The following is a 22,806-nucleotide window of genomic DNA, read 5'->3' on the forward strand; positions in this document are numbered from 1 at the left end:
AAATAAAGTGGCCTGAGAGTGAGATAATTATTTGTAATTATGTGATTGGCACTCAACAATTTTTCGGAGATCAAATCGTGTTTTAATTGTTAATTATATATGTAAGATAATTATACTTGAATGGAAGGCAAACGGGCAACAAGCTGCGCCGCTAATCCTTTTTGAATCGCAAAACCAATTCTTTTAAACACTACATCCTGAGACCTAGGAAACACCACATTGCTATGCATGACTCTTTGAACTCTTTTCAACATCGCCACAGCCTCGAATGCTAGAAAACCGAAAGTGTCAAACGCAAAAGGTATAAACATATGCAGATTATCAGAGCACGTTCTCTCATTTTTGACCACTTTACTTGAAGCAACTTTTAGTTTTTATTTTGCATAAAAAAAAAAATTCTTCCTCTTTTTTATTTTTCTTTCTTCTCTTTTGTGAGAGGATCAAAATCATGGCATTTATTTTTATTTTGGTACAATCATGCCGTTCATCTTTAAATATGCAATTTTAATTGAATTTTACCAGTATTTTTTTATTGATACAAAATAATATATATATATTAACGTAACTTTTTCAGGTACAAAGATGAATAATACCTAGATGTATAAACTCGATATCATTAACCTATTCCCACCTGTGAATGTCTGAATGATTAAACATGTTCTTAATGTCATAATTTTTTTGTGGATTTGTCTAAGATGTACGAGAAAAACAAATGAATAGTATGAACTTAAATTTAATATATTTTCTTAATTTGATATTTCAAAATTGAAGGTCAAAGTGCATTTAAGCTATAAACATCTATTTGTACAAGTTTTTTTCATTAAATACATGAATCTAAAAATAAATAAAAATAAAATTGAAATTGGAAAAGTAATTGTTTGTCAAAAAGAAATCTCCAAAATAATTGTACCTGGACAATAAAATAAATTAAGAAACTTTGTACTAAAAAGTTGAATAAATGTCCAAATAAATATAAACAAATGTGAAAACCCAAAAATATCCTTGGTTGAGTTAGTTGAAGAAGAAACAGAACAGCAAACGGGTGCGGATGAAGAAAAGCAGAGCGACGACCAACCATTGCAGATAAGCACACACATCCTCCAAGCCCCACCAACACGTGTCATCCACACGTTTTCCCTTTCTGGATTTTTACAACATCATTCTTAAATAACAACAAACAACGTTATTATTCACACACCTTCACTCAATTGATACACTTTGTGAAGGACAAAACTTACCACAAAAATGGCTTCAACTGCATCTTCACTTTGTTCTTCTACCCTTCAATCTCAAATCAATGGACTCTCCCTTCACAAAACTTCTCGTTTCAATCCCTCTTCTCTCACTTTTTCCAGGTATTTTGTTTTTTCAAATTCAATTGAATATGGACCTTTTTATGTGATGCTGGGTTTCTATGGGGATAACTTATCTATAATAACATTGCTTCTTAGTCAAATTCAATTGAAATATATATAAACTTTTCATATTTATTTACATTAGGCAAATTAACTTCTACCTTAGGCTATGATGTTTGGAATAAGGATTTTAGAGGGGTTGAAATGTTATACTAGGATCATCTATTATGTTACTTTCAATTTTTGAAAAATCTCAATTATATACCAAAACCACTGTCAAATGTTATGTGATCATTTAACTTTGGAATTAACCGAGTCCAAGCTGGCTTTATTTTGTTTTTTTCAATTGTCAGATTGGACTTGGTTAATTCAAAGTTAATAATTTATCATTTGGAATTAACCGAGTCCAACTGGCTTTATTATTTTTTTTTTTTGTCAATTGTCAGCTTGGACTTGGTTAATTCAAAGTTAATGATTTATCAATACAACCATCATTGCGATGTCAATTTCTTATCCTGGTTTTAGTACATGTTGATGTTGTTTTCATTTATTTTTATGATGTTCTATATAACATGGATGATTCTATTTCTTTTGCATCCTCGCTAACCGTTGAGATCCCATGTTGACTAGAGAAATGGTAAAATTAGTTTTTGTAAGACTTGGACAGTTCTCTCCTTACAAGTTGGTTTTGTGAGGTTTCTAAGCCTAAATTTTAAGGTTGTGTCTAAGCCATATATAGGTCAAAGTAGTCCCTATAAGATTTGGGCAGTCTTTACCCTACAAGTTGGTTTTGTAGGGGTGAGTCAAGGGCTTAGTCCCAAATTCTAAGACTGAAAGATTTGTCATGTCATTGCTAATAATGTTCAGGAGGTTTAGCATTCTCATCCATAGGCTAAACAATGTTAAATTCAGAGCTTCATTTTATTAGTTAGTCAACATTTGCATGTATTTGCTTGTAGCTTTTAGTACCAAATTCTAAGACCGAAAGATTTGTCATCTGTCATTGTATTTGTTCATATAAGCTTTTAGTACCAAATTCTATGAAAGCACTACACACACACATTTGTTCGATAAGGCATGTGGTATTTGAAAGCATGATGCAATCTGCTTTAATATCCTTTTGCTACTTGTTTTTTTGTGAATTCAGGAGGAAAGTTTCAACTGTGGTCAAGGCTACATCTCGTGTAGACAAGTTTTCAAAAAGCGATATCATTGTTTCTCCATCTATTCTTTCCGCTAACTTTGCAAAATTGGGAGAACAGGTTCTATAACATGCTTTATCATGTTTGATAATTGCTTGTAAACTTGTTTTCTTATTTTAAGTCATATTAGCGTGTTTTCTGATTGTCAACAATCATGATTGTTGGAATTATTGTGTTATCTTTCCTAGGTGAAAGCAGTGGAGTTGGCAGGTTGTGATTGGATTCATGTTGATGTTATGGATGGTCGCTTTGTTCCAAATATTACAATTGGACCTCTTGTGGTTGATGCATTGCGCCCTGTGACGGATCTACCTTTGGATGTTCACTTGGTATTCATCTTTATACATATGTTAAATTAATCTGATATTGAATGATGATTGCTTTTTCTAACTCTAGTTAAAGCGCTGTAGATGATTGTAGAACCAGACCTGCGGGTGCCAGATTTCATCAAAGCTGGAGCTGACATAATCAGTGTTCATGCTGAACAATCTTCCACTATCCATTTGCATCGTGCTGTTAATCAAGTATGGTTTTCTTCTGAACTATCTCAATTTTGAACAATATTGCTGCAACTCAGAGTTGATATCAAGAAAATATAACTTCAGAATTATCAAATACAACTTCAGAATTTTTTATTCAAAATAAAAAACCTTCACAATTTTGTCAAGAACACAGCAAGAACACAGTAAGGATGTGTAAGGCTTAATAGTTAAGTAATGTCTCAGCCTTTAAGTATAATAACAGATAACTCAACTTATATTTGTGTATCTAATTATGTTCTCTTGATTTAGGTGAAAAGTCTGGGAGCTAAAGCTGGAGTTGTCCTAAACCCTGGTACCCCACTAAGTGCAATAGAATATGTCCTTGATGGTGAGCCTGTGTTTTTTACTTCGTTTTTTCTGTCTCTGAAAATACTGGTAACTGTATTTTATAAACAGAATAGAAAAGGTTTGTTTGGAAATAAAGTGAAAAAGTAAAGGAGTATAAATTTAAATTTTGTTATTCATTTCAGACTAATGTCTGTTGAGTTACGTTTTTTTTGAGGTTCTTCTGGTAATTAAAAACAATAAAATCTTATAATCTTATTATGGTGATCGCAGTGGTTGATTTGGTCTTAATTATGTCCGTAAACCCTGGCTTTGGTGGCCAGAGTTTTATCGAGAGTCAAGTAAAGAAAATTTCTGATTTGAGAAAATTGTGCGCGGAGAAGGTATGCTGCAATAATTTGTGTTTGTGTATGTACCAATTTTTATTTCTTACATAATCTTTAAATAGTCTCTCTTTCTCTCACTAGGGTGTGAATCCATGGATTGAAGTGGATGGTGGAGTTACCCCGGCAAATGCTTACAAGGTGCTGTATACATATAATCACATGTCTTCCATCACTTATAGTTTAGAATGATATGTAACAAGTTTTTTTTTTTGGTTTAGATATGTAACAAGTGTTCTATTATGTACTGAACCGATTTGAGTTGTAGGATCTAATTTTCAGTATTATGTTATTTGGCAGGTGATTGAGGCTGGAGCTAATGCACTGGTTGCTGGTTCCGCTGTGTTTGGAGCTAAAGATTATGCTGAAGGTACCTTTAAAAAAATATTTTGAAATTTTGAGCCGGAGGCATACATTGTAATACATGAAAATTCAATGTGATTCTGATATTTGTCATGGTTTCAATTCCCTTGTAGCTATAAGAGGAATCAAAGCTAGCAAAAGACCTGCGCCAGTTGCTGTGTGAAATACCTCCGTGGTATCCTTTCCATTTTACGATCGAATGTAAGCTTCATGTTTGCAGCATCAAGGTTTCTCAATTAAATTTTGACATTTCTTTTTATGATGGAACGGTTACACTCTTGAAGATCATAATTGACTGTCAACATACAAAAATAATCAAGTAAAATAATTGCTGAGATTGCTTGCAATTTAGTTTCAATATTATTGTATCATATTGTTAAACTTGCAACTCAATTGTCGCATGTATATGACTGATAAATACTTGATACTTATAGAAATCTTACTCTTGGTTGCATGAAAAAATGCGATGCTGGAAAAAATATTATCCCGAGCATGATCTCAATCTAATTCTTACTGTTGATTTTACTGTGTTTGAACCTGACAGACAATATTCATAAGCAGGCCGATTTGACATGGCTTGCTTGCTTCTCTGTGGAATAAACTAGAAATCAGCCAATTAAGGCTTCTGCTGTGATGCATATTTGTGTATAATCTCTTGGAATATCAGAACCTCTTTAATAATCCTACTGTCTATTAGCTTGTAACTTTCTGTTGTGTTCCACCATACTGTAAAGAAGTTTTGTGTTTTTTGACATTATATAAGGTTGAAAGAAAACCAGTTATAACTTTTCTTTTCTCTCTTTTTCTCCAAGTTAATATCATTTGGTTTCATCTCTAGCTCTAAGAGTGTCAATAGAACATTCCTTAATCTCAATGCTCTATTGACAAGTTCTTCCTTTGACAGCAGAAATCCATTGCTTAACATACAAAGTTAATCGCTTGTTGTTTCAATAACTATTCTACTTCATTGTTTTTCTGTTAACTCACCATAAAATTTTCCTCTAAAATATCAGAACTTGGAGACCACTTCATAATCAGAGTTTCTTATTTTTGGGTTGCATGTTTAGAAACTTGGATTCCAATATTTAAATGTTATCAAACTGACCTTAAAAACTGTTACCTCAAATAATTTGTTTGTTGTGAATTTTGAACCTCTTGTTCAATCTAACAATAACAATGAAGCAAAAGTTCAATGTCAACCAACACTAAGCATTTCAAGCAATATTAATTCTAACAATCTAAATGTAAGCATAAACCAACGAAGTAAATAACAAGAAATAGTAAAGAGGAACAAAACACATGAGATATTTATTACTCAGTTCGGTCCAACAATGACTTGCATCTGAGGAGAGAGCAGCTCTCTGATTCACTATTTGAACAATGTTTACAATAGATGAAATAAATTACAAGAAATTAGCTACGATTGTTCACCAAAAACAAACCTAATCTCTACCCATTTTTCAATCTCTTCCCTTGAATAAGAGATTCAACAAAAGGTGCTAAAAAAATGCTCACAATTGTTCTCTACTTTTCTCTCTTCACTCAAGAACAAAGATGAACAATGAAGCTCACTCCCAAGTTGCTTTCTATGTGTTTCCCAACCTTAGATCTACTCCAAAGTGCACTCATTGATCTTGATCACCCAATAAATCCCTCTATTTGTCTATCTAAGTTTTTCCCAAACCCTATCACACAAAAAGTCAAATTTTGTCAACTTCATAGGCTTTTATAACAAATATGGTCCATGCGCCCACATGAACCTGAAAAATTTCTCAACGCACCTCAACATTTCTCCCCCACTCCCTAGCGCATCTAAAAAAATTCAGAAAATACGTTCCGAACTGTTTTTTAGTGTAAAATTTACACTATAAAAAATTCGGAAAACATTTTCCGAATTTTTTGGGGAGTGGGGGAGAAAGTGGGTGGGTGCGTTGAGAAATTTTCATGAACCTGCGCTCCATGCAGGAAGAAAGTACAATACTATGTGCCCCATGCATGGACCAGTACCTAGAATCACAAAAATCACCATATATTGCCATTATGTGAGCCTAGTGAGTGATGCAATGCAATTTGCCCCACGCGTGAGGCAGAACCTGAAACTTCTTCTAACAGAAAAACTTGAGATTTTAAGGCACACACAACATAATTTAAGTAGGCACTGTTAGAAATTGTAAAGTTCATTCAATTTATTTTCTCAAATTTGCAAAATAGCACGGTTTAGTCATTTAATTTGGGAAGTATCAATCAAATTGGTGTTTTTCACAAATTTTGCCACAAAACTTAAGAACTATGCACTGTTATAAATTGGAGTAGTTTTGACAAATGCTCACTAGAGAAATATATGGATGAATAGATTAAATTGATTGATATTTTTTTAATTTAAGAGGCTAAATTGTTAATTCGTAAATTGGAGATACTAAATTGATAGACCATTACAATTTCAAGGACATAAATCCCTATTTACTAGAAACAATTTAAGATAGGAGAAAATGGTTCATCTGCTTTTCAAACTTTATTATCAATTTCTCTTCAAAACATGACAATTAAGCATTTGGTTTTTCCTACCAAAACATTATTGGACTAGATTACAGAATGGTATAAAAATGAAAATGTCAACTATACAAATGCATCCTCCCACTTTCTGGAAAAATAAAAGTTTGCATATAAACAACTAAATACAACATATACATCTGACCATAAATATAAACACAATACCAATGGAAAAACTATACATTCTGTCTGCAAATAGGACACGAATCGTTCTTGACAAGCCACTTGTCCACGCATATCAAGTGAAATGTATGATCACAACGAGGTAAGCTTCTTGCGATTTCACCTACTTCAATATCCTGCAAATTATATTTCTCAATGATTACATTAACACTATCATCCAAAACTCAAATGGAGATAATGAAGAATTGTGGTAAGTATCAGTGCAAGCAATGCATCTTTGTGGTCATTATATCACAAATACTGAAAATAATAATCACCTGCAAACATATTGCGCAGAAAGTATCCTCTGCCTTCATGTCCTTCAAAATCATATGGTGCGGTAGCTTATCCAACGAATCACCTGACAATCCTCTGGATGCTGCTAAGCTATGAACATCATGAAACTCATCATAGCCTGCGTTATTAGCAATTCCAACCTGTTCAAACTAAAACAAATGGTAATAATACGTTAAAAACAATATGTTGTGCTGAAAATGACAAAATAATGAAATTACAGCAGATGATACACAGATGACTTCTAAAACTGTGAAATTATGGATGCAATACTAATAATAACCATATGGAAGTACAATACAGTCAACACAGCAAGCATTTTAAAAAGTTCATTTTAGCTGCACGATAACAAATCTTAGAATGGTCTGCTTTGGAGTTATAAAAATAAACGAGAACAAACTAGAATGAGATGCATGAAATCATTGTCATTAATAACACAAAAAAAAATTAGAAATGGACATCAACATATGATTCCAAAAATACATAAAAAGGTTAAAGATAATACTGTACAAATGCATCACCGGTGTATTCATCAACATAGATTTTCAATAACCTTTACAAAACAAGCTTTGGGGTGTCTCTCTAGTTTTTGCCTTACCGTGTTTTATATTTGTATGGATAAATACTCATCTTTGTTTTCAATTTCATGTTCTCTGGTTAGCATTCCTATTACTTTTGAAGTTTTGTTTACAAAATAAATAGTAAAAACTTCCGCTTTTTTAGCTTCAGAATTCAAATATGATATAGGGTAAACAAGCATGTTGTTCAATCACCAAAAGGCGCAAGTTGATCAAACTGGCAACAAAAACATTTCCAGGTGCAATGAAAGAAATGAGGCTAATTTCTGAGGTTTTTTCAACAGATGTTCATGAAATTAGACATGAGCAGAAAAGCAAAGTTCGCATTTTACAGGCTTTCACACTATAAAGGAAAAACCAGTGGCATTATTCGTGGATCTTATATGCAAAGTTGGTAACCAGATGAGTTGCCCATCTCAAATCGGCCATATCCAACTGCTTTTGTTACTGCCAACTCGGATTTCAACATCGCAACTAGACTATTATATGAATCAAAAGACACACAAAGCTATTGCTTTTAAAAGACAACAAAATTTGTGGGAGATATAGAAAAGGTTATTACTTGCAAATTGTATGCGGTTAAAATAGCAGGTGTTAGCGATTCTTCTACAAGCCTTCCACGAACAAGTTCTTCTATGAAATCTGCCTGGATTTAAATGTTAGAAAATTGGTTTAAAACTATGAATTAAAATGGCCACTCAAAAAACACTCTTCAGACGGACAAGCACAAGCAAGTGCAAGTAATAAAATCTCCCATATCTATGCATTTCAAGCTAAACCATATCAATTTTGCAAGCTACAGATTATTGTACTCATAAAAGAATCAAGCTAAATGTAAATCAAGATCATAAGGATCACCAACCATAGATGATGCACCACGTGCACCGGTTTGCTCCATACACCAATACGCACGAGAAGCTTCCAAGACCTCCACAGAGAGTATAGCCCCGGCAATGGCACCCAATGAAACTCCCCGGAGAAAACCACTCTTTGTAGCCTTAGCTGCTAAAGCACCAGCTATAGCTCCTGTGAGGGCCCCAGCTGCAATTGAAAAACACAATCCATGAGATCACACCAACAAAAACACACCTCAAAACAACACTAAAAAAAATGGCTATGGACTAGGTAAAAAACATTCAACACCCCAAAAATTCTCCAGCTTTTATAAACAAACAAAAGCATCTACAACATAAATTCTACTACAAACAATTCAAGTCATGAAAAAAAAAAAGACTACATAAATTTGATTTGTGCAAACAATTAATTCTTCATGTTTAAGCTTCAGAATTTAAAAACAAATAAACCAGGTAATTGTGCTCAAGTGGTTAATGAGCTCCCCTTAGGAAGGAATCTTTCTAAAGAACCCGAGTTCAATTCCTGGTGGGAACAATTATTAGCCGGCTTCACTAAGGCCAAACTCCGGATTACCATGGCCCCCTTAGCACCCAACAAAAAAAAAAAAACATATTCTTGTTATATTTCTACCTAACAGCCAACACCAATATAAAGGTAAATTTTAATAAAGTTTGAAACTTTAGGACAACCCAAAAATGTTAAAAAGATTAAAACCCAAAAAATGAAATGAAGGAATAGATAGCAGAAGGAAATTAGAAAATACCAAGGGCAAAACATGCAGTGAGAGTTCCAGAAATGGCGCAAAATAAAAATTTGGAGACAAAACGAAAACCCAAAAAGGGTCTTTCGTTTAGTCCAGTATCCATGAATGAATAAGGAAGGAATAAGGTGGGGGTATTAGAGAGGGTGCAAACGTTGATGGGTCATGATGCAGCAGATAGGTTATTGAAGAAGATTGAGATTGAAATTGGAAAGATAAGGAGGAAGGTAGAGATTGTGGCAAGAAATGTTGCGCCGTCAACAATCAAATGGAAAATGAAAGCTAAGGTTGTTGTTGATCAGTTGTTTGCGATAATCATGAGCGCAGGACAGGAACAGAGTCAGAGACGCCTCAAAATTACTTTTTTATTTTTATATTATATACTCGTATCTATAACAATATATGAAAATGATAGGTGAGTTTGAGATGAATTTTTCAATATATATCTATTTTATCCTTGACTTAGTTTCACAACTTTCATTAACTAATCAATTTATAAAAAAAAATATCAAATCATAAAAATGTAAATAAGTGGCAAATGGGTTGCCTATACATGAATAATTACCAACTTAATATTACATCTATACTATATAAAAAAATGATACAAATATTTTTGGTGTCGATTTTTCATAATACCAACAATACCCTTATTTTTTTAGCAATAAAAATCTTTTATTAACAAATTCATCATAACATAAGACATTTTTTTGGACATAAATTAGACACAGGCAGGCACGAAACGCGTATGTCTGGCCCGCTAGTATTTATAAAAGAAATGATTTTTTTAAGTAGTTCGTGGCTAAAAATTTCACCGTTAAATTGGCTAGAAATGATATTTGAACAAACTATTTTGTCAAAAAAAATATCGTTACTTTTACTATGATTATTATTATAATATAATACTCGATATAAAGAGATGCTTGAAATATTCCGGCGAACATGGTTCAGAAGTTGTTAAAAAAGTATAATTTAGTTGATAAAAATATTACATTTTAAATGCATAAATTATAATTTAACCGTCATATACTCAATTTTTTTTTTGGGTACACCGTCATATACTCAATTTATAATTTTTAAAGATAAATGTGAATTTTTTTAGTGCATATGACAAATGTGAAATTTTTACAACTAAACTAATTTATTTTATTTTTATCAAGACAACTAAACTAATTAGTAAAAAATAAAAAGAGGGTACGCTCGAAATAATTATATTTATTTTTGGATGTATACACATAAAATAATAGCATTGAGCCATTGACTTGATCACCCACGACAAGACTCACCACCAATAAAAGGAATGCCATAGTTTATAGTAGTATTTTGTATTTTATAAAAATTATTTCAGTGGTTTTTTTTTTTAAACAAATTTAGTGGATTTCATTCATAATAATAGGTTTAATATAAGGTCGACAAAAATTATAAACTTGAAGACTATCTAAAATAGGAATCGTCCGAGTTAATTCATGAGCTACTCGATTTGACTTGTCACTTAACAAAACTGACCTTACAGTTATCAAACTCTGCTAATATTCTAAGACACAACTCAATTATGCTACCAAATTCAGTTTCAATGACAATTGATGTACTTGTTCTATTTGTATATATTATTTTGCTTTCAGCTAGCGTAATACTTCCGACAAACTCATAGCTTTAGTGGTATATTTTTTAAAAGAGTTAGTTAAGCAACTAAAAAAAAAAACATAAGTTTTGAATTGAAAAGAATATTGTTTATATTTTAAAAATAGATTACACAAGTTCTAAGAAGTTTGCCCTTATTTAGTTTTTTAACTGTCTTAAAGAAGAATAATCAACATTTTATTTTATAAAAAAGTATATAAACACAAGTTTTCTTTAAATTGTTTGAAGAACAGGTCTTCTCTAAGCACATAATTATAGGCACAAGTTTTAGACACCTAAAAATAAAATGTAGAATTAAAGTTTTAATTATTTTTAAAAAATTAAAAGGATAAAATATAAAATTAATATTTTGTCAATGTAATTAAGATATATATTTGGCCTCGGTCGTATAAGAATATTCCCTTTTGTAAAGTTCAATTCCTTGAAAAAATTTATCGGTATTTTAATTTTGAAAAGTTGGTAAGGGGCATTATTTTCCATACTACAAGCTTCCATGTTCTAATAACGTTGATCTTTAATAATGTCCTCTTCATCAGAAATTGCAAATTGGAAAATGCTTCTTAGAGCGAAAACATTGTTCCCGAAATTTTCCCGAATGATGTGGCAGCATCTAAGCCTTTAATTTAATAAATCATGTTTGTGTCATCTCTCTCATCTCATCCCCCAACAACACCAACGTTTTTTTTTTTCAATACAATTTTCTCTTTTCTCTTGCTCATCTTCCATAATATCTCTCAAACTCTTGCAATCAATTGAGATCTCTTTCTATTACCTCTTAAGGCCAGCTTGTTGCTCAACTGGGTTTTATTTTTTCCTTATTTGGAAGTATTTTTAAGATGGGGTTTTTTTAAAGTAAAGATTTTGATAACAATTTGGATTTAAAAATTCTTTATTTTAATGGTGTGTCCATGAAGATATTGGGGAATTGGTTGATTATAGAAGAGATTAAGAAATTGAAGCTTCTAAATTGTAAAACAGTCTATGGTTCTCTCACTTTTTGTTCTTTGTTTGCCGGGTTGTTCAACAAATTATGCTCAAAATGAGTGTGGTTGTTAGTGTTTGTTGAATCTTGGAGTGTGATTTGTTGGCCATTTGTACACATGAGAAAAACAATCGGTGGCAGCAAAAGCAGAGGACACTGAAGTTTATTTTTATAGGGTCAAGCGGTGCAGAGTATATAATTAATATGTTGCTTTCGGGATACATTCGGGATATTTTTTTCGTGTGATATAGCAGCGCTCTTGCAAATTTTCTAAACCCACTTACACTCCATTAACAATTAACAATAATATTTGCTTGCACATGAAAATGATGGAATTGACACAGGAAGGAAACATGATAAAAAAATAAATTTGAATCACTCTTTTCTTACATGGTATAAAAACATAGCAAATAATACTTTTTAAGGCCTTAAATAATAAGTCTTTTTGTAGAATTTTTATGGAAATGTATAAAGTTAACGTATTAAAAATTGTAATGTTTATTTTTTTGAATAAAATATTTCTTTAAATGGAATTCTTAAAGAGTGTCCCGAAAACACTCGTAGCAAGGCCCTAAAAATATATCATTTATAGTTATTGATATGTTTTGAAGGTAAAAAAAAAAAAACTGTCAAATAACTCAGTCAAAATAATATTTATATTTTTTTTAGAGGCAGATAATGTTAGGATTAGAAGAAATTCTTATATAGTATCGCGACTAACAACACATTTTTAGTCACGTCCGGTCAAATATCAACACCTAATTATTTTTTTTGGTAAAAATCAACACCTAATTAATCTAACTATAAAAATTTCGTCTGGGAAAGAAAAAAAAATCTTCCTATAAAACAATGAGTGAAAAAAGTGAAAAAAAACAAATAACACGTCCAAATATCTTGCGGATATTGTTGTGTCAAGTGTGAGTAGTTAAGTCTCGCATTGCTTAAAAAAATGGAGGTTGAACACTTTATAAGTGAGAGAATTCATTAACCTAACACCTTAAGGTTTTGGGTTAAAGTGTGGTGTCCAACTCACTTGTAGAGTTGTTCTTGAACCCAATGTGGATGATCTCCCGGCTGCCCCCTCATTGATGACCCAACAGTGGTATCAGAGTCGATGGTTCGACAAAGGGTTCGACTGACTCCTTGTATCGAAAGTCTTCCTGACAAAGGTGGTCAGACATCGAGTCTCGTGGAGCAGTGAGGCTTACGGCGGTACAAGTGTAGGATGAAGAAAGCTTTCCGCTTGAGGGGGAACATATCCAAGAATGGATGGACTCACACTTGAGGGGGAGATTATTGTGGCAAGTGTGAGTGGTTAAGTCTCACATTGCTTAGAAAAGTGGAGGTTGAACACTTTATAAGTGAGAGGATCCATTAACCTAACACCTTAAGATTTTGGGTTAAAGTGTGGTGTACGTTCAACTCACTTGTAGAGTTGTTCTTGAACTCAATGTGAATGATCTTCAGCTACCCCTCGTCGATGACCCAACAGGTACCCCTTTCTCTGGCTCCCGACGTCCCTCTAGCTAGCTAGCAGATTTCATAGGACATATAGGGCCTGTTTGTTTGGGATTTTTTCCAAAAAAAATCTATTCTCTCCATAAAAAAATCATTTTTTTAATGTTAGATGTGTTTGTTTTAGATTTTTTCAAAAATCATTTTGATAAAAAAATCATTTTTTCCCTAAAAATGAAAAGCTATTTTGAATAGCTTTCCTGAAAATCTATTTTTTCTAAAATCTATTTTTTCTAAAATCTGGAAAGTGAAGCTGTTTTGATAGTTTAAAAATCCATTTCTACACAATTGTACCAAACATGACAAAAAATCATTTTCTAAAAAAATAGATTTTTATGATTGTAAACAAACGGAAAATATCTTTAGATTTTCTTCAAAAAAATCTATTTTCTTAAAAATCATTTTTTTGAAAAAAATCATTTTTTTTAAATCTCAAACAAACAGGCCCATATTCTCATTATGTTGTTAGATCTTAATTTGTTCATTGCATTTGGTGCACATCTGAAATTAAAAAGAAATAAAGAATTTGTTAGTAAAATAGAAGCAAAATTAGTTTTCTTATTTTATCATGTAAAACAATCATAAAGTTAAACGGTTAAACCACGCTAAGACTATTTTATTTGTCTACATTAAACAAAACATTTTTATACAAGACTTTTCATCCTTGCTATCTGATCTTACTTCATATTGAGATATAAACTCTACATAGAAGGATAAGTAATTTATTATTGTGGACTAAGTAGAAATAGGAGATGAAGAAAGGAGAAGGCAACGTAGTAGTCGAGGGAAGAGAGACAACAATACCCCTGCTCACCCCATACAACATGGGGAACTTTAATCTATCACACAGGTAATTATTTATATGTATATATATACTCCTTTGGTTTTCTTTTTTTGTGATTCTTTGAAATCATCTTTAATTAGTTCTTCAATTTGATGCATGGAAGAGTTGATACATACCGTTGACTTTTTTAACATGCACATATATTGGAAAGGGTCTTGTTAATGTATTTCATCGGTCTGAAAATATAAGTAAAAATTAGTCAACAAAAATTGATGTATTTTGTTTAAAATTTAGATCAGATATATTAACAGCCTATTTTTACTTATATTTTAGGATGAAGAGAGTCTATTAATGGTACATGTTAAGAAACTCAAAATAGAATTAATACAGTACAATGAAACATATAATAATTTGACTTTTGAAAAGTTGAATGCACAACTTTGAAGAAAAATATTTCTAAATTAAGTTGTTTATCGTATGCTTTTATGAGGATTTAGGATGGATGTTAGCATTTGTCATTTAAAAAGTGGTTTAATTTACTATGTTTATATATATATATATGATATATGATAGGATAGTGATGGCACCCTTAACGCGATCAAGGTCTTACAATTTTGTCCCTCAGCCTCATGCGGCTCTATACTATTCTCAAAGAGCAACTAAGGGTGGTTTCTTGATTGGGGAAGCATCTGGTGTGTCTGACACAGCACAAGGGTAATCTCGACTATATATAAATAGTGTACAATTTTTTACATTGACAATGTATCAAAATTAAACTCGTTATTTATTTGTACTATGCAATCTATGATATGTTTTTACCGGTGTTGTTTGGATGTCGACCAAATTAAAGGTACGCCCGGCATTTGGACAAGGGAACAAATAGAGGCATGGAAACCAATTGTGAGCAAAGTTCATGAAAAAGGGGGGATATTTTTCTGTCAACTTTGGCATGCTGGAAGAGTATCCAATTATGGTATACTCATTTTTATCCTATAACCATAACTATTCATACATTACAAGGATTTCATTTCATGTAAAAGAAAACTTGAAATTAACAAATCATTAGTACTTGATAAGAAGTTACACGCACACATAACTTTAGTACTTGATAATTGGATGCAGGATACCAGCCCGAAGGTAAGCCTCCGATATCATGCACAAACAAGCCCATTCGGAAAGACATTGACAATAATGATGCTTCCGCGGCTAATAAATATCCACCTCCTTGTCGACTGAGCACAAACGAAATCCCTACGATTGTCAATGACTTCAAAATTGCTGCAAAAAATGCAATAGAAGCAGGTTTTGATGGAGTAGAGATACACGGAGCTAATGGATACTTGTTGGATCAATTCTTAAAAGACAAAGTGAACGACAGAGATGACGAGTATGAAGGTAACTTAGAGAATCGTTGTAGCTTCCCACTTCAAGTGGTGAAGGCAATAGCGGATGAGATTGGAGCTAACAAAGTTGGTGTACGATTGTCCCCTTTCGCGGATTATAATGATTGCGAAGACTCTAATCCTCAAGTCTTAGGTATTTATATGGCCGAAACATTGAATCAATTGGGCATTCTATACTGTCATATGATTGAGCCTAGGATGGTGAAAGAACTTCACAAGTCTGATACTACCAAGTGGTCCTTGATGCCTATTAGGAAGGTTTTCAAAGGGACATTTATAGTTGTTGGAGGTTATGATAAGTGTGGAGGAAATGATGCTATAGCAAATGGTGCTGCTGATTTAGTGGCTTATGGACGTCTCTTTTTGGCAAATCCAGATCTCCCTAAAAGATTTGAGCTGAATGTTGATGAGTTCAACTATCCTGATCCAAACACATTTTATGCACAAGATCCTGTGCTTGGATATACTGATTATCCATTTCTAACAAATACCAGTACCATCTAGTTCTACTTCATAGCTATAGTTCTTTTCTAGTATTTCTTCTATAACTACATATATAAATAAAATTTGGCACAAATGCTTTTTAATAAAAATTTGGCACATCTAAGTTGGAATAAAATTTAAGTAAAAATTGATGTTTTTCATCCTATTTAATAATGATATTATACCAAAACTGTTATTTATAATTAAAAATAGTATAATGAAAATAAACTAGTGCTCTAACAATAACCTATTTTAAGGTAAGATTCTATTTGACAAGACCAAATTTCGAGCTTATAGCAGATAACAATTTATGTTTGAATTCGAGAACTTAAATGCATAAAATCTTTAAATTGCGTAGACTCTAAATTGAATTATTATTAATATTTGAATTGATATTTTGATGTATTTAAATAAAAAAAGGGAGTAAATTTATTATGTTTGATCTAAGGGATTTGAATACTAAATGTAACCAAAAAATATTAAAAAAATTCAACAAAAATTAATGGTATGAATTTTTTTAGTACAAGGAGGGAAGAAAAGGGAAAACAAACTACAAATAAAATATCTAGAAAATAAAGTCCCGCAAGCATCAGCTAGCAGGAGGAGACTCATTTCATTAGGTGGAATAGCTATAGGAGAATAAACTCCAGGGTTTCCTGCTCCAAGTTTGGCTAAATAATTCGCACAGGTGTTGCCCTTTCGAAGGGTGTGAACAACTTTAACCCTCCAGTCCTTAGCAAGGAGATTCTTAATATTATAAATAATAGATGCATAGTGGTGCCAATCATTAACAGGATCTGCTAACAACTTGATAACGGTCTTAGAATCAGAATAGCACCAAAGCTCTTTGATGTCCAGCTCCCAAGTCAAAGCTAAACCGTGATAAACTGCCAATAATTCAGCATGAAGGATATTCGAGAATCCTATATTACCAGCAAAACCTTGTAAGTCTACGTAAGTAATATACAAAGGATTTTTTTTTATACTCTAGGTTCCCTCATATTAATCACTTTCCTACGAGACTTGTACCAATTTACCAAACGTGCCGCAACTTACTTCACAAAGCAAAGTATAACTAATAACTAACACCATTTTCTCATTCAAAACCAAACCTTCCATCTATCTATAAATAATCATGAAAGGGGTATAATAGTATATACCAAGCTTACATCTATAATCAACCTCACAATGAAGTTTGTAATAACTTCCGTAATGGGCCTAAATAGCCCAATCATAAAACAAACCCACACGACACAAACCCATGTTGTTTTGACCCATCCTATAAATTAACGTTGTTGCCGCGTTTAAGTTATATCAATCAATCAATCCAAGTAACAAAAACCTTAGCCTAAGTAAACTACTAGTACGAGAATTTCTCTAAAAAATGGGTTCTCTTCCTCTCAGCGATGATCGATCGGAGATTGTGTTCTTCGACGTAGAAACCACCGTTCCGACCAGAACCGGTCAGGGTTTTGCAATTTTAGAATTCGGAGCAATTCTGGTGTGTCCAAGGAAACTGACAGAGCTTCGAAACTACTCAACTTTGGTTCGACCCGCCGACCTTTCGCTCATTTCTCCGTTATCAGAGCGATGTAACGGAATCAACGCCGAAGCTGTTTCCAATGCGCCTACTTTCGCTGATATTGCCCCTGCTGTCTACGATCTTCTTCACGGTTCGTTTAATCTTTTATCTATATTAACCCACTTTGGGTTGCTCTAGTGATGTTAGCTTGGGTCCTTGGAGTATGCTCCTCTCGAGGTCTCAGGTTCGATTCCCCTGATGCCAATTTCGGTGGGCTAAAAACTCTGGCTTTAAATGACCCCCAGTGGGCGGTGGGATTGCTCCCTTGGATTAGTCGGTACTAGGGCCGGATGCCAAGATTTCAAAAGAAAATCTTTTATCTATATTTTGCTTTTTTGTTGAGAAAATTTTAGGGGTTTTAATGTTAGGTTTGTGGTGAATTTTGTGCAGGGAGGATTTGGGCGGGTCATAATATCTTAAGATTTGATTGTGTGCGGGTTAGAGATGCTTTTGCCGCGATTAACCTGACACCGCCTGAACCTAAGGGTACAATTGATTCTTTGGTTTTGTTGACTCAAAAGTTTGGAAGAAGAGCTGGTAACATGAAGGTATCATCATGTCATAATAATTTTGTTATCATAATTCTAAATGGAAACTTAGGTAAGATTATAGATAAGTGCTTATCATGATAAGCACTTGTGCTATATAAGCTGCAAAAAAGCTACTTATCCAACAGGCCTATAATGTAAGTCAAAACCTGGGTCCTTGGAGTATGCTCCTCTCAAGGTCTCAAGTTCGATTCCCGTTAGTGCCAATTTCGGTGGGCTAGTCCATACAGAGTAAAAAACTCTGGCTATAAATGGCCCCGCATGGGCGGTGGGATCAGTCCCCTTGGATTAGTCGTCCTAGAGCCGGATACCAAGTTTTCAAAAAAAATAAAATAAAAATGGAAGTCAAAAGCTCTTCAAAACATCCCCTTAAATGAAAGCTAGAGCATCCCCACCTTGTGGGAATTAAGGTTTGTTCATTTAGGTTATGATAGCATCTGAAAATTTGTGATATTATTCACTGCAGATGGCTACTCTTGCTACCTATTTTGGTCTTGGACAGCAGACACACAGGTAATTGTGCCAATAAATGCTTATATTTGATGCCTTAATATCATCTGCAATATTCAATTTCTTTTTGCTTATGTTTTGTTTGCATCTTCAGGAGCTTAGATGATGTTCGAATGAATCTTGAAGTTCTCAAATACTGTGCAACAGTTCTATTCTTGGTAATTTGCAATTCAAAAAATCTTTATGTTCAAATTCGTATTAGTTGATACATTTATTTGTAAACTTGATGTCAGTTCATCAGCATTCCTATTAATTTTTCTTCCATGATATTATTATGTATTTTTGAACCTAGGGTAAAAACAATGATAATCTTTTTGTCCTAGGAATCAAGTCTCCCAGATATATTCACTGAAAATTGTTGGGTTTCACCAAATGCTGTTACAAGAAGTCGCAGTAATGGGAAATCTCGACCCGAAGGGGGTTTGTCAAATATGAATCAGGATTCTGTGTTGGTATCATCTCCTGAAACTATAGATAAAAATCATCCAATCCTTTCTCTTGCAACAAGCAACACAAAATTGGTTGTCTCAAATGTTGCACATTCTAGTACAGCTCAATCAGATCCTTTTAGCTTTCGTGATCTTCAGGATGAAATTAATAGAGAATCCATTACGAAAGATGTTGCCATGGATGAAAAACCCATGCAACCTGATTCATCGGCCTCTTCTTCTGTGCCTCAGGCTTGTAGCAGCTCTATTGCCATTTTAGAGCCAGAAAAAATATGTATTTCTTCTATCGATGTATCTCTTGTTCCATTTTATCGGGGCAGTCAAAGGATAGAATTGCATCATGAAGGCTTTCCATTTCAGCTTCATTGTTCTGGTTTGAAAGTGCGGTTTGGAATAAGCACAAAATTTGTTGATAGTGCTGGTCGGCCACGGTTAAACTTTGTGGTCGATCCATCACCAAGTTTATGTAATGTTCTTGATGCATGTGACAATGTTGCACGTAAGTTATCCTCAGAATCTGGTAGCGGCTCTGATTGGAGGCCAGTTGTTATTAGGAAAGAGGGCTTCTTCAACTATCCTACTATCAGATTACAGTAAGTTCTTGACTTGTACATATGCATGCGCGCGCACACGCACACATATATTTATTTGATTAATGAAAATTATTATTAAATCTGACGTTTGCGACATATACATTGCAGTATACCTACAGCAATATGTGAAGAGATCGCCATTTACGCAACAGAAATATATCAAAAAGAATCATCTGGGTCTGTGCAAAGGCTTCTTTTCAGCAAGTTCGACGCTGCAGAACTTGATTCCTTGTTCAAGCCTGGGACATTTGTTGATGCAGTCTTCTCCTTGGATCCGTATGACTATCATCAGAATGCAGGGATTAAATTAGTTGCCAAGAAATTGATCATTCATTGCATGTAGAAAGAAACGTAGATTTAACCGTAGATATTAGATGGTACACATACCTCATGCCATCAGAATTGATAGATTAATCATTGTTTGTGTTACAAAGTTGATTAAATTTTATTCTAGTAGTTTAATTTATGCTCTCACTTTTATAAATTTTATAGTTACTCATGGATGTTCTCGCTCAACTCCACATAGAAGTTGAACTACAAGGATAAACTTCCTTTCATGTGGCAAATGAGTAAATAAAAGAAACGTGATTATTAATTTCAATAAAAGTTTTTTTTTTTTTGATAAAATGACATATTTTTATAAGGAAAAGAAAAAATAGAACTACGGTGCAATTATAGACGAACAAACTCCTCTTAAATCTTTATTACCAATAAGCAAATTTATACTTGGTTTGAGAAAAGCTAAAATAGAAGCCTAGAAGGGAAAAGTTAACGTTTTTAAAAAAACTAAAGAAAATGACTATTATAGTAAATAAAATAAAATTAAAATTGAGGGATTAATTTGTAACATTAATAAGTTAAGGGACTAATTGTCAAGTTATAAAAAAAAAATTATTGCTACACCTCTGCCTTGTGGTAGAGGATGCAAGCCTTTTATGTGTCAAATGCCGAGAGGAATAAAGGATCATTGAGATCAAATATGCTTTGTTTGCGAGTTGTTTTTTGGAAGAAAAAAAAAGTGAGGGAAAATTTATTTTTCTTTTTTAAATTAAAAACACAAATGTTTTTTTTATCTAAGTGTGATTAAACATTAAAGTATTATGTGATCATTTATCGTATTCTTCTTTCAATTATTTTAAGAAAACATTTTATAGTGTTCTTAATTTAAAAAATGAAAACCGAGCCTCCCCTCACCTCCCCTCCAAAAGCCAACACACAGACAAAGCCTAAGGAAATGGAATTCAAATTTAATTGCAAAAAAACTGCATTTGTGTTTGGCGCACCACACTCTAAGTTTATATAATAGTACTCCAGAAAGCTTACTCTTATTATTTTTGTCAAAAATACTAAAATAAAAAATGGTTAATGCATGTGGAACTTAAAGGCTTTGAGTTGGGCATGGCAAAAAGGAAAATGTCATCCAGTGGGAAGTGGTCCTTGGAATATTCTTTACAATCATTAGGACACGTGAGTTACCTCCAAACTGTAAGGAAAACATGCAAATTAATATTTTCTTTGTGTACAACAGATTAACAGAATGTTACAATAACATTTTACAAAAAGATTTTCTTTTAGTACTTCGTACAAGGATTTAATGGTACTACAGTTGCAGGGCTTTGCAAATCCCAGAAAGCTTCTGCTCTGGTGCTGGACGAAATAAGGCAAATGAATGATGCAAGCCAATGCCAGTTCTACAGCATCAGAGAGCTAACATGAGATGCACTCTATCCATCATTTTATTTCTTTGATTGGTGTTTAATGTACCAAAAGGTTGTTTAAGAATATTACCACCATAGAATATAATTTAGCTAACCGGCCTGCACAACTATTACCTTCCCTCAAGGAATGATGGAAAGACAAGAGCCAAGGATAATCAATGAACTTCTTGATGAGGTCAATAACAGGTGCGTAAAGGTGAGTTGTATGAACTTTATCCTGAATAAAATTCAAATCCGATTGACAATCCGATTCACACTCAACATATCGATAACCATTGTTCCAAGCCATCTGGAAGCTATGTAAGATCGCTTGCAACTCAGCATTAATATTAGTAGTGATACCACCACTACCCGAGAAACCCAGTAAAGGTGGCTAGTAGGCACTTGATACAACACTTTTTTACATCCTATGAGGTGAAAATAATATTTAAAAAGAGATATACATTAAAGAAAAATGTTATTTAAACAAAAAAAAAAAATTAGCAAAACTTACAAAAGTTACATTTTCTGTTTTTTTTAATATTTGTTGCACGCTTTGATATCCGTGATTTCGTGTTGTGAGTGGAGAGAGTACGATGTCATATTTTTGTCCAATTTTTTTTATGTTTATACAGTACATCTGTACATTAAATCGAAACAATAACACAATGTATACAAAAACATTGATATATCATATTGTTAAAGTTCAGATACAAATATAAAAAGACGGTTAGGGTTTCAATAATATCAGAATTGCATTACTTAACAAAATAAGGATTACAATACAATTTATAATAATTCATAATGGACTACTAGACTACTAACACATAAAGCTCAATACTTAAAGCCCTAATAATATTATTATCTAATATGACGCGGTTTCAACATTGATTAATGCTAATGGACAACACCAGAAAAAAAAATCATAGTGGTGGATTGTTATTTAAAAAAATCCAAGAGACAATTCCCATAGGTATCTCACTCACAATACAAAACCAAAACACCCTTAATACAATACAAAAAGCAACTAACTTTAATTTACTGAGAGGAGCTTCACATATTAAAATATGGGTAAAGTCAAAACATTGAAAATTGTAGTGTGTAATTTTTTGAATGGAATGTTTAAAGAGTGTCAAAGTACACTTGTTAACAAGATCCATATTTTAAATTTATCACATGGTTGGCTCTACAATATCACCAAGCCTTTCAAGATTCTATTACCCTTTCGATGTGTTGTGTAACACCCAAACCCATTATTTATATATTTCTACCTTAGTAAAATCTTTTTCAAAA

General features: G+C 32.9%; 4 protein-coding genes and 1 long non-coding RNA gene across 9 annotated transcripts; 3 read left to right on the forward strand and 2 right to left on the reverse strand.

Annotated features, from left to right (window-relative positions):
- The first annotated feature begins 1,003 nt into the window (after positions 1–1,003).
- On the forward strand, positions 1,004–4,926 carry LOC123883037 (ribulose-phosphate 3-epimerase, chloroplastic). Of its 2 annotated transcripts, none has more exons than XM_045931728.1 (10): positions 1,004–1,355; positions 2,503–2,617; positions 2,746–2,886; positions 2,968–3,081; positions 3,349–3,427; positions 3,658–3,767; positions 3,852–3,908; positions 4,068–4,137; positions 4,244–4,331; positions 4,675–4,926. In XM_045931728.1, exons 1-9 carry the CDS (start codon positions 1,246–1,248, stop codon positions 4,291–4,293), a joined length of 846 nt encoding a protein of 281 aa, XP_045787684.1. In that variant the 5' UTR covers positions 1,004–1,245; the 3' UTR covers positions 4,294–4,331; positions 4,675–4,926. The 2 variants fall into 2 exon arrangements, with proteins under 2 accessions (XP_045787684.1, XP_045787685.1); XM_045931729.1 differs by having other exon boundaries at positions 4,692–4,926.
- Positions 4,927–6,610: 1,684 nt separating this feature from the next.
- LOC123883039 (NEP1-interacting protein-like 2) lies at positions 6,611–9,683 on the reverse strand. 2 transcript variants are annotated; one of them, XM_045931733.1, is made up of 5 exons: positions 9,333–9,683; positions 8,577–8,755; positions 8,277–8,360; positions 7,121–7,288; positions 6,611–6,979 (listed from the first exon to the last, which is right to left on the reverse strand). In XM_045931733.1, the coding sequence occupies exons 1-5, from the start codon at positions 9,433–9,435 to the stop codon at positions 6,857–6,859; spliced, it is 657 nt and encodes a 218-aa protein (XP_045787689.1). In that variant the 5' UTR covers positions 9,436–9,683; the 3' UTR covers positions 6,611–6,856. The 2 variants fall into 2 exon arrangements, with proteins under 2 accessions (XP_045787689.1, XP_045787690.1); XM_045931734.1 differs by lacking the exon at positions 8,277–8,360 and having other exon boundaries at positions 9,333–9,678.
- Positions 9,684–14,186: 4,503 nt separating this feature from the next.
- LOC123883038 (putative 12-oxophytodienoate reductase 11) lies at positions 14,187–16,212 on the forward strand. 3 transcript variants are annotated; one of them, XM_045931730.1, is made up of 3 exons: positions 14,187–14,314; positions 14,822–15,221; positions 15,371–16,212. In XM_045931730.1, the coding sequence occupies exons 2-3, from the start codon at positions 15,044–15,046 to the stop codon at positions 16,153–16,155; spliced, it is 963 nt and encodes a 320-aa protein (XP_045787686.1). In that variant the 5' UTR covers positions 14,187–14,314; positions 14,822–15,043; the 3' UTR covers positions 16,156–16,212. The 3 variants fall into 3 exon arrangements, with proteins under 3 accessions (XP_045787686.1, XP_045787687.1, XP_045787688.1); XM_045931731.1 differs by having other exon boundaries at positions 14,192–14,314; positions 14,827–15,221; XM_045931732.1 differs by having other exon boundaries at positions 14,194–14,314; positions 14,874–15,221.
- Positions 16,213–17,387: 1,175 nt separating this feature from the next.
- LOC123884080 (protein NEN1-like) lies at positions 17,388–20,290 on the forward strand. Its single transcript, XM_045933082.1, has 6 exons — positions 17,388–17,807; positions 18,107–18,264; positions 18,731–18,777; positions 18,869–18,932; positions 19,098–19,816; positions 19,925–20,290. The coding sequence occupies exons 1-6, from the start codon at positions 17,519–17,521 to the stop codon at positions 20,157–20,159; spliced, it is 1,512 nt and encodes a 503-aa protein (XP_045789038.1). The 5' UTR covers positions 17,388–17,518; the 3' UTR covers positions 20,160–20,290.
- Positions 20,291–21,250: 960 nt separating this feature from the next.
- LOC123884082 lies at positions 21,251–22,206 on the reverse strand. The gene is made up of 2 exons (XR_006800655.1): positions 22,028–22,206; positions 21,251–21,941 (listed from the first exon to the last, which is right to left on the reverse strand). It is a non-coding gene; the product is annotated as an uncharacterized LOC123884082 (long non-coding RNA).
- Between the last annotated feature and the right edge of the window lie 600 nt (positions 22,207–22,806).

This window comes from Trifolium pratense, linkage group LG5, assembly GCF_020283565.1.
Source record: "Trifolium pratense cultivar HEN17-A07 linkage group LG5, ARS_RC_1.1, whole genome shotgun sequence".
Classification (NCBI taxonomy): Eukaryota; Viridiplantae; Streptophyta; class Magnoliopsida; order Fabales; family Fabaceae; genus Trifolium; species Trifolium pratense.